At 36.9% G+C, this 10576-nt stretch overlaps 1 protein-coding gene across 4 annotated transcripts in view; it reads right to left on the bottom strand.

The window, feature by feature from the left end:
* Positions 1-384: 384 nt before the first annotated feature.
* Positions 385-10576, bottom strand: part of NGLY1 (N-glycanase 1) — a 52425-nt gene continuing 42233 nt past the window's right edge. For 2 of the 4 annotated variants that reach the window (XM_044677914.1, XM_044677913.1), the window contains exons 7-12: positions 9560-9705; positions 9172-9282; positions 7591-7755; positions 5597-5782; positions 1149-1326; positions 385-754 (exon numbers count right to left, since the gene is read on the bottom strand). In XM_044677914.1, coding sequence (XP_044533849.1) covers positions 579-754; positions 1149-1326; positions 5597-5782; positions 7591-7755; positions 9172-9282; positions 9560-9705 — 962 coding nt within the window. In that variant the 3' untranslated portion in view covers positions 385-578. The remainder of the gene's footprint in view (positions 755-1148; positions 1327-5596; positions 5783-7590; positions 7756-9171; positions 9283-9559; positions 9706-10576) is intronic. The other 2 variants (XM_044677915.1, XM_044677916.1) reach the window with 2 other exon arrangements.

Genomic DNA, 10576 nt, shown 5'->3' with positions numbered 1-10576 from the left:
AGCAACCATTAAAAGGCATAATGCAAAATAGTTCATTTTATCTAAAAATGCCTACATATTTATGATAAAAACTTTTATCATTCACTATAACTTCTTAATTGTTCATTTTAAAGATTTTTTAAAAGTTAAAAAAATTGAAGAATTAGAAGCTCAAGGTCAACCAATTCAAGAAACATGAAGCACCAGGAATGTGCAAGGCATTGTCAGAGGCTGGAAAACATCAAATTACCAAGAATGGCAACTCCATGTTTTACCTTAACTATGAATGGGGCATTAGCAGGGCAATTGTAATGTAAAATATGATTCCCTTGTAGTAAGGTCTCCTTCTGACCATTAACACACATTAATTAGCATAATGAAGAGAAATAGCTTTAAAAATTCTAGGATTTCATTATGGTCCATGGTATAAAGATTTATTATTTTGACAAGAGTGATAGGATTGATGGCCAGCAAAAAAAAAAAAAATGCTGTCAGCAGGGAGAACAGTGGTAAATTGCCAACATTCATTGAATCAACAGAAGACTTTAGACCATGATAAGTCCTTGATGATTGCCAGCATTTCTGTAATGTTCAAGTTCTTAAAGGTCACTGAATTTTATAATTATCTCCAAACAATTTTCTCCACGGTCATTTAAGCTTTGTCTAAACAGCTGGGTATGTTGCCAGGCAACATCACCATCCCCTCCACTTAGTTTTGCTTCCAAAATAACTTCTGTGGCATCAGAAAAATCACGATAGGAATGAAGGCCTTTATCTGTTGAGAAATAAAAAATAATTAAAGTTCTTTTCTAAGTAATCTAAATGCAAGCCCACAGCATGAAGAGGCAGTTTTGGAATGGGTATTTTAGTACTTGTGTGCTGTTAATCGCAACCTCCTACCCACCAAAAAATAAAACCTACCCAAACAAATATGAATTATTTTAAGATAGCCAAAAATTATATGACACTACAGCTACCTTCAAGGACTTTTCTTCTTATACTTGAATTTGTAAATAACAAAATATAGCCCTTTTGGGGGGACTACTGTAGAATTTTAAAAAATTACATTGGCCCAGATAATGCTGAGCATCTAGTTAAATATGATCATGCCCTCATTAAAATGGCAACCACATTCCATGAAGAATACTCTAAGCACAATGTTTGCTTACCTCCTGCCAGTTCTACTTGGGCTGTATCAGAACGCAGTTTCCACTGTATCTTTCCACTTGAAAAAGTTTGACTGCATGTTCTAATGGAAATGGTATCAACTTTAAGCCCAACTGACCCAAACTCAAACTTCCAAGAGATGAAGGCAGATGATGATCCTTCTTTTCGAGCTAAGTAAACCTAAAAGAATAGGAAAAAGAGAAATGAAGGAAAATGAGGAATTGGAAAAAAGAAAAGTGAACTAAAGAAACTATCATAATGTGATCATCAGTCAGCTAAATGTTTTGGGGAAACCTGGTGCCTACTTATTTCCCTGACACTAAAATTGTAAGATACAAAGGATGAGTCAATCTTTAATCTCAAAGAGTCTACATCCTGTGCAATTTTTTTTGTTCTTCCTTACTAAAAGAAATAAAACTAATCTGAATGACTCTAGTCTGAATTCAGACCATGTAGGACTTTAATCACTAAACAAATACAAGGAGTCAATATATGCAGAATAAATACGAAATAAGTACAAGGTAGTTAAGGGAGGGCACAGGAAAGGATTCCTATTGAAGGTATTAGCATTTGAGCTGTGTATTTGAGGAGGGGAGTAATTCCAGGTAGAGGGAGATACTAAAGGGCATGGAGAAGGAACTGTTATGTGAATAGCAAGAAGGGTAATTTGTATAAAGTATAACATATGGGAAGCCAGTAATGTTTATTGAGCCTAGAAAAAGCTTAACAATTTGTATTTTATCCCAGACACAACTGGGAGCTACTGGAGTTAATGGAGAAGCATGGTTAGATTTATGTTTACGGAAAATCACTCTGACAGCAGAGCAGAGGGTAGATTTGAAAAACAAGAGACTTGAAGCACAAGAGCCTGAACTAAGGTGGTTGCTATGGGCAGTCAAATAAAGGGCTGAAGGAGAGAAATCCAAATGAGGAAGAAACAGCAAGATCTGGCAACAGATGGGATATGTGAGAATGAGAAATGGAGGATGATATTGATGCTGTAAAGAAAGATGGTGCCTTTGTCAGAAGTAAAGAAGCCTGGTCAGAGTTGTGGACTTCAGGGAAAAGATAACAAATTCTGTTTTTAGCAGGATGAGTTTGAGATGGATTCAGGAGGTCCAGTCTGAAATATCCAAAAGGCAGTGGGCAATGCAGAAGAAAAGGCTCTGCCTTGGGTTGGATAAAGAGATCTCTGAATTATCGGCACAGAGATGATCATTATGGAGCAGATAAAGTCCATGAAAGAGTATATAAAGAAAAAGAAGTCCCAGGGTAGAGTCTAATTTAAATTTTAAAAGTTTCCTGTGTCAGATCCTTAACACCTTGGAAGAAATCTTAATGTTGAATGAATTGAAGTATACTGAAAAGTTGTGGGGAGACAGAATTTTTAGGTTCTATTAGCAAACTATACATTCTGAGTCATGTCAGCATTCTTTCAGGTTTTGAGTACTGAGAATGCATTTTCCTCAGAGAATTAGGCTGAAGACATCAAAGTGGGTATTTAGGATAGAACTGCTGCTAATTCTTCAACCTTTCTTATAGCCAAACTGAAGTTTGTGAAACAGAAAAAATGATGATCTAACTTTGAGGGCAACAGCAACATTCAGCTATTCTTTATTTCATTGGGCTTTTCCTCAAATTGAACCTCTGCAATGTTCTGGGGGCTCCGGGTTCAGACATTCTGTGAGACAACCAAACTATGAATCTTGCTCCTTTGGAAAATCCAAGTAAGAACTAAAGGAGAGAACAATCCAATACTACATGACCTAACAATCCCAAAGAAGTATGAAGTAAACATAACAAACCACATCCTTCTTAAGCAATGCTAAAGTTGTCTAATCAGATCCCTGTCCTTTGGCAGGACAACCTACTAAACCATTAGAGGACCTACAGAAGTAGCTGAAGAGAACGCTAGAGTGGTGTGTGGATTATTTGGGGCAAGTAACAATTTTGATATATTTCTTGGCATATACACATTTCATTGCTGGTTGGTGGTGTTTTCAATTGTGTGTTTTTTAAGAATAGATATCATTTAAGGAAATATGCAAGAGCTATTGCTCTAAAGTGCACACAGAAGTAATGATTAGAGATATTTGGTTTGGAGAAGTCAAGCAGTTCAAGATATTTAAGATACACTGGAAAAAAAAACATGATCGATCACACTGAAGCACCCAAGAAAAGATGGTCAGAAACAAACCCAAAAAAGCCACACCAAGAACTGACACAGACCTCAAAGAACAATCAAGGAAAGACCTCCAGAGCCTGGCAACTGGAAGAACTATTCCTGATTTCTCTATGGTAGAATATGGGCTTCTGGAAGTTGGAAAAATAGAGGGAAAAAATAGAAAGATTAGTTAAAAATAAAAATGCAGCTGATAGCCATTGCTATGAAAAAAAGAGTATTGTTTATAAGCAGGATGATATGAAAATTGGAGTACAAAAGAGGGGGAAAAGATCACCTTCACTTGTGAAACTCACTTTACATTCAAGGCTATACTGTAACTCTTGTCAGAAGTACTGGTGAGCCTAAAAGATGATCAGACTGCAAAATATTTACCCTGAAAAGTTTGGGGGATTTGTTTTACTTCCAGTTGGTATGAAAGTCTTATCCCCACTGAAGGAACAATGAACTCCGATAAATATCCTAAAATTAATTTCTCTAGCCCTTATTTCTAAATCTCTAAACTAAATCCAAATTACTATTATACTTGGAAGCAAAATTCTAGAATTCTAGAAATTCCAAAATGGAAATATAATAGAGCAACATGGCCTTGTACCATGTCACATCATGAAAGGTGAAGAAATTTATCCAAAAAATGGAGATTGGCATGCATCAATGGTCTAAGGGCTTGACTGATTTGGAATCCGTTGATCTATTAGCAATAATCAAGGTTAGATTGGGAAAAATGGGTAACTCATAAAAGGTGTGATTACTATCAAATACACCAAGTCTGGTTTCATGATGACTAATTACTATGTCAAAATCTTGTAAAAACAAGTGCTTACAGCAAGCAAAAGGAAGACAGATCGCATACAAAGATGCAAAAAGCTGTCCATTTATTGTATGAAGCAATTAATTTAATTATTTTCCTCAGTGCAGGTTAATTTGCACCCACTGCAGAAGCCAGAGACTTCACGTAACAGGCTGTTCTGTAGCTGATCCATAGTCACTTCTTGCTGCCCAGCTCAGCCTTGTCGCCCACTTGTGGCCGGGTCGGGGGCACTCGGGAGGGTGAACGACGCACTTTTCTGACTGTGGCAGGCCGGCTTTGTCCGCTGCTGAGTTATGCCAAATCGTGCTTTGAAACCATGATGGCTGCTGTTATTTCTCAGCAAGTTCCTAAGGGGATTTTTCTCCATCAGCTGCTGCTATTTTCTCCATTTACGCTTACGACACGGTACTCTAGCCCACAGGTGGGCACTTCTTAAGGCCTGAGGACGTGCCAGGCACCATATTAGATGCTGGGGGATGGAGGGACAGAAATGGAAGTCTCTCCCCCTAAGGAGCTTCACGTCTATCAGTGGGAACACAAAGAAGACATCGAAATACAAATATGGGCCAAGTTGCTTCAGCTTCCCAGACTTTCCCACGTAGGAAGTCAGACCGAAGGCTCTCGGTGAGTGTGGCAAACACGACGGCACTTTCCTGCAGGAGAGGCTGGTGGGGCAGAACAACGTTTCCGCCGTCCTATCCTAGCACCTAGTCAGAGCTCACACAGTCTAGCACACATTTTTACACCTAAAAGCACAGATTATTCATGGGATTACTTTTTCTCTGAGGACTACAAACATGGGTCAGTCGAGTCAGAAGCACTCAGCAAGCTCTCACTGTGTGCTGGGGCAGAGAAGAGGAAGGAGGGAGAGAGGCTCCTCTGCTCTTGGGCTGTGATGAGGGCAGGCACGTGCCAAAAGCTGGGCACAGAGATGCGTCCAGGATAAATGGCGGAGAACCCAAAGTCCTTCATCCAGGCTGACTCCAAGAGAAGAGGGCAGAGGGGTCCAGTGTGGGGGGAATCCAAGGAAACAAGGCTCTGGAGGTGGGGGGGAGAGAGGATAGGGAAGCCCCTGAAAATACAGAGCTGAGAGACAGAATACTGAACATGAGGATTGGCGAGGAGGCTGGCCAGGCAGTCAATGGGAGAAGAAGCCCTAAAGATGAGAATTTTAAAAGCCAAATGAGGATTTTACTTTGGGAAGAGGCTACAGAGAGATTTCTATCCTATAAGAAAAGCACCTCTAAAATAACGTGACAGGAACATAGCCCTATATTTTCATTTGACATAGAAGGGCCTAACTAAAATAGAAACTGAGGCCACAATGTCGGTTTTATTGAAAGAGTTAATCCAGATTTAAAAGAACCCAAACTGAAGGGAAAACCCAAAGCCATCAGAGAGATTAGTGGAGGCCAAAGATGACAAGGAGCATCATAGACACCTGTATAGACAATTACCATTTTCCAGTCTGTTTCAACTTTTCTAAATATAGACTCCATTTTCCAAACACCATTTTCCCATCCGGAAATTTTTTCATTACTACTTGAAATTCGGACATAATAGTCCTCCACTGGATTATAAACAATGTGGAAAAGTTTAGCCATTTTCTCATCTTCAGATGGTACGAACACAGTTTCTTTTCTCTTAACAAAAGAAAGCAGAATTATTTCCCCCAAAGATAGTAAAAGAAATGAATAGAGAGGCTTAGGCATGCACACAATAATGCCTCTAAATGACAGAATTCTTAAAAATATTAAGTCTTAGCAACAGAGCAATACAATGTATCCCCAAAGTCTTAGTGTAGTTTTAAACAATTAAAGCTGAAATAGCTTCATTGCAGTTCATGTTAAGCAATCATTTATTAACAGGGAGTTTAGTTTCCTCACCCAGGAATTCCCTACACTCACAGAATCACCGAGCAAATTTGAATTGCAGCTATGTTTTTATTCTAGACATTAAAACCATTAAAAATATTGACTTTTGCTCAATTTTATTAGTTCCTATTATATACAACCAAGCTTTCCTCCCTTCTCCTGTTCATCATGAGGCTTCTTTTTTTTTTTGCAGACCATTATGAAAATAAAGATTGATAATGTAGATACTTAACCAATTTTAATCAACGCTCATATAATGATTAGAAAACTAAGGACATCTGCCATTAGAAGCAAAAGATAGGGACAACTAAGTCATTTCCATACTTTTAACAGAACACAGCTGCGCATTAAATGAGATCTATTTAGAATACAACTTGTGTGACAATTGACCTGAGTTACTGGTTGAATTTCATCCTAGAATTCTAAGATTGAACTAAAAACTGTCATCTCTATCACAACAAAATATAATTAGAAAAACCCACCCCCTTCAGCTATGCTGTAGAGAATCAATAATGACATATTTTGAATAATCAGGAGAACACACTGACACAGACTCCCTTGAGTCAGAGGTCACGTTTTACATAGTTTCCTATCTGTTGCAATATCCAGCGGGTACCCTGAATATAGTACCTGCTCAAATATTTGTTAATTTGATTTAAACCACCATATTTACTGGGATGAACAAATAGTGTTTAGATAGTAAATTATCTACCATCAGGAAGGAGTCAATAATAGCTTAAAAAGAACTTCAATGACACACCAACAATTTCATCATTAAAAATAATTTCTAATAAAAGTCATGGGCTGGAAATCTTTGGAAGAGATTTACTGTCATCAACAAATTAAATTCTTCCATTTTAGCTCATAAAACATTCGTTTGTTGTTCAGTTGTTTTTCAGTCATATTTGATTCTTCTTGACCCCATTTGGGGTTTTCTTGGCAAGGATACTAGAGTAGTTTGCCATGTCCTTCTCCAGATCATTTTAGAGATGAGGAAACTCAGGCAAACAGGAAGATGAGTCTTCCTGACTCTAAGTCTGGCACTAAATTGAATGTTTATCAATAATTTTTTCTTTACTTAGTAACTATAATATATATATATTTGGTGTATATAGTGACTATAAAATAAGGTATTTAAAGAAAAATGATTCTGGATTTTTTAAAAGCAAAACAATTGTACTTTTTAAAGTATTTTCTTTCCCAGTCAACTACAACTTAATTGTTTCCTTAGAACGATAAATAAAGCAGCCTGAATTTAAACAAATGGTAGACACAAATAAACCTATTAATAATAGAAGTCTTTTAACAAATTCCATCCCTAATTTTTAAGAATACTCAGAACTTCTATAGTACAACTGTCAACAACTATTATTTTTCTTTATTCCTCCTCCAAAGCAATTAACTACTAATTCCCTCCAAATTTTTATGTTCTTTTGAACCATTACTTCCTAATGTTAATTGATAGGAGGAAATGTCAAAGCCATTTTCCTAAGACCAAGAAGTACTCCCTAGAGCTCCCATGAGGGAGGGAGGGAGAGAAGGAGGAAGAAGTTCATCCCTGTTAATGAATTAAATACCTCAGAACCTATTTCGCCTCGGGCTACTCTCCAAGCCACTGAACCTGAGATCCGGCCACCAAGTTCTCCAGGATTGGGAGTCTTGGGAGAGATGAATTCCACAAGTTCCACAATCATCCTCTCTAGAAGTTCTTGCCTTCGACTCTCTGATAAGGACAGCTGCCTCTGTGGTTGGAGGAAAGAAAATAACCCAAAATCTGAAAATCCTTTCAGATGACAACATATCTGAAGCCAGCATCAAAGTAAGTTTTGAGGCATGGACAAAGGCCAGATCTATGATTTCACTGGTCAAAGGGAATTCCCTTTCTCTGCAACTTGGAACATTCAAGAGTTTTGTCTCACTAAGACAAAAATAATTATTAAAGTCTGGAATAAATTAGGACTAGGAAGCTGGGGAGAGCAAGGGAAAAAATGACAGTAGAAATATTTGCTCCAATTTCAAGACTTGTGTTTTTAAAAAGAGACCACAAAATCAAATTCCCATTAACTCCTTTAAAATGATTAGCGACACTGTGGGAGTCCCTTAATCTCTCATTTTCATCTGTAACAAGAAGCCAGCCTGTTACAATTCTAAACAAATTAAAACTATAACAAGCCTAAATCTGAGATCATTCTATGTTCTACTCTGTTAATGTAACTGCACCAATCATTAGCTTATTTCTATTCAAAGAAAGCATTTCAGATTTACTTTTTCAACCAAATATTGTTCTTACTTTTAATATATTCTTTTACCCAAATCTTACCTTCTGATTTTCTTTTGCAAATCTATTTTTGAACACACACTGAAATCATTTCTCTACTCTATAAATAAAACATGACTGACACCGTTTGCCTAATTTCCAAACGCACACTTCTAAGGCCCATCAATTTCTTGCTTCTGGAGCTAGGACTCCTGAAGGATATTGCAAATTTGTTCTATAACACAGTGCAAGATGTGACTGGTCTATTTGGTGATAAAATGCAAAGAAATTTTGTAAAGTGAAAAAGTGAAACTTATACACAAGATAAAACGGATAAAGGTTCTAAAGCTTACTCCCATACCCCTATTTCATTACCTGCCAAAGTATTTTCTTTTGGAGAAGAAGGGAGCTACATTAAATTTCCCTTTCTTGGGTCATATGAAAAATTGCAAGGGCACATGAAACTATTTCTAAGAACTTCTGACCAATGAGGAGAACAATTTGAAAAGGGCTATTTCCCCCCTGCATTCAGGATCTGAATAAAATCCCCTAGGATTGTTTGGTGGGAGAGATTTTACGTATTCTCCTTGTCTCTTCTAAGCTTAGAGTCACATCTCAAATGAGGCATCAGAGGAACCCTTTGAGGATGCCATTGGAACATCACTCTTTTTTACTACAAGAGACAAAGCAAATGTACGAGTCTAAAATGACTCCTCAAATTCACCATGTGGAAGAATGAGTACAGACAGAAAAACAGACATCTGCTTTCAAAGTAAGGCTTCCTCTTCAAAGTTCATGTATAAAAGAAAACATATTTTTATTCTCAATTCAACTCTTTCTACAGAGATCCGTCTTTACAGAAATGTCTTTGTGCTTATAGAAATAGGAGGCAGCCACGTACCTGCTTATTAAGGCGATTGATTGTTTCTCTCAGTAAGTCTTCTTTAATCTGTGTTCTCCTAGAGATTACTTCTTCATGTTTACAGGAATATCTCCAAGTGACATCAACAATCTCGAATAAAAGATATATAAATTTATCATGTCAAGTGAATAGTAGTTAGGCTCTCAAGATTATTCTCTTCAAACAATAATGAGAAGATGTTTATTTTCAAATTATTATTAACATATTTCTAAGAAGTACAATTGGGAAATTAAACAAATTTTCAAAATTTGGCAAAAATAATTCTATTTTATTTGAAAAGCTGATCTCGTTGATTACCTAATAATGAAGCAATTAAAATATCTTAATTATATGTCATAAATACGAAAAAATGTTTTCTTTCTCCTACCTCATCCTTGGAGAATGCTATAATATAGGAGATCTTCTTCCCCCATCCTACTTCATAAAGGAGGGGTTTATCACAAACATTTTCACATGGGTCACAGTGCAACCATCGCTCCTGAGATGAAGAATACACTTCTGTCCAAACATGGTCTGCACAAGCAACAGAGGAGACAAAAACCCACAGACATCACAAAATGTATGTCATGTATGTATATAGACACACATGTATAGAATGAAGACACTCAGATGGGTATAATGTATTATGTTTCTGTACATGACTATTACACACACACAATCACACATGAGAGACAGGATTTTATGTCAAATGTGTTCAAAAAAACTTGGTTCTTAATTTTTTCCCTCTTTCACTGGAATCTTTGAAAATAAGTCTCCCTTCTCTGTAATAACAAGTCATTAGCCACAGTCAGATTTAGGAAGAATAAAAAAGCCTCTGTTATAAAACAGTCACGTGGGCAGATGGATCAAAAATCTATTAAGTGAATGCTATTTGCCAGCACTGTGCTAAGTGCCAGGGGTACAAGTAAGCAATTCAATCTCCAAATGGTCATCATCACATTTTTAAAAAATGCTTCCCTTTTATCTGAGAATGGATACTACATACCAGTTCCAAGACAGAAGGGGGTTCAAGGTTAGGCTACTGGGATTAAGCGACTTGCCCAGGGTCACAAAGCTAGGAAGTGTCCGAGGCCAAATTTGAATCCAAGACCTCCTACCTCAGGCTTGGCATTCTATCTGCTGAGCCACTTATGGACCTTTTACCGCACATTAAAAATAAATCTTCCTTTTGCTAAATTTTAAAGTACAATGAGGTTATAAATATGTCTTTTAGTCTGAAATAAGTGCCAGGTATAGCTATAATATCCTGAAAATACAGAAATTATGATGGAAGTGAACCTGCCTCCACTATTCTTCCTGACATCAAATAGCTTCTTTACTGCCACTGTCTTTCAGTAGCAGAGTTTGTCTTTTATATATATATATATATATATATATATATATA

The sequence above is a fragment of the Gracilinanus agilis genome, chromosome 5 (genome assembly GCF_016433145.1).
Source record: "Gracilinanus agilis isolate LMUSP501 chromosome 5, AgileGrace, whole genome shotgun sequence".
Taxonomy (NCBI): domain Eukaryota; kingdom Metazoa; phylum Chordata; class Mammalia; order Didelphimorphia; family Didelphidae; genus Gracilinanus; species Gracilinanus agilis.
The sequence above is the reverse complement of the archived record's forward strand: the minus strand, read 5'-3'. Positions and strand labels throughout refer to the sequence as shown.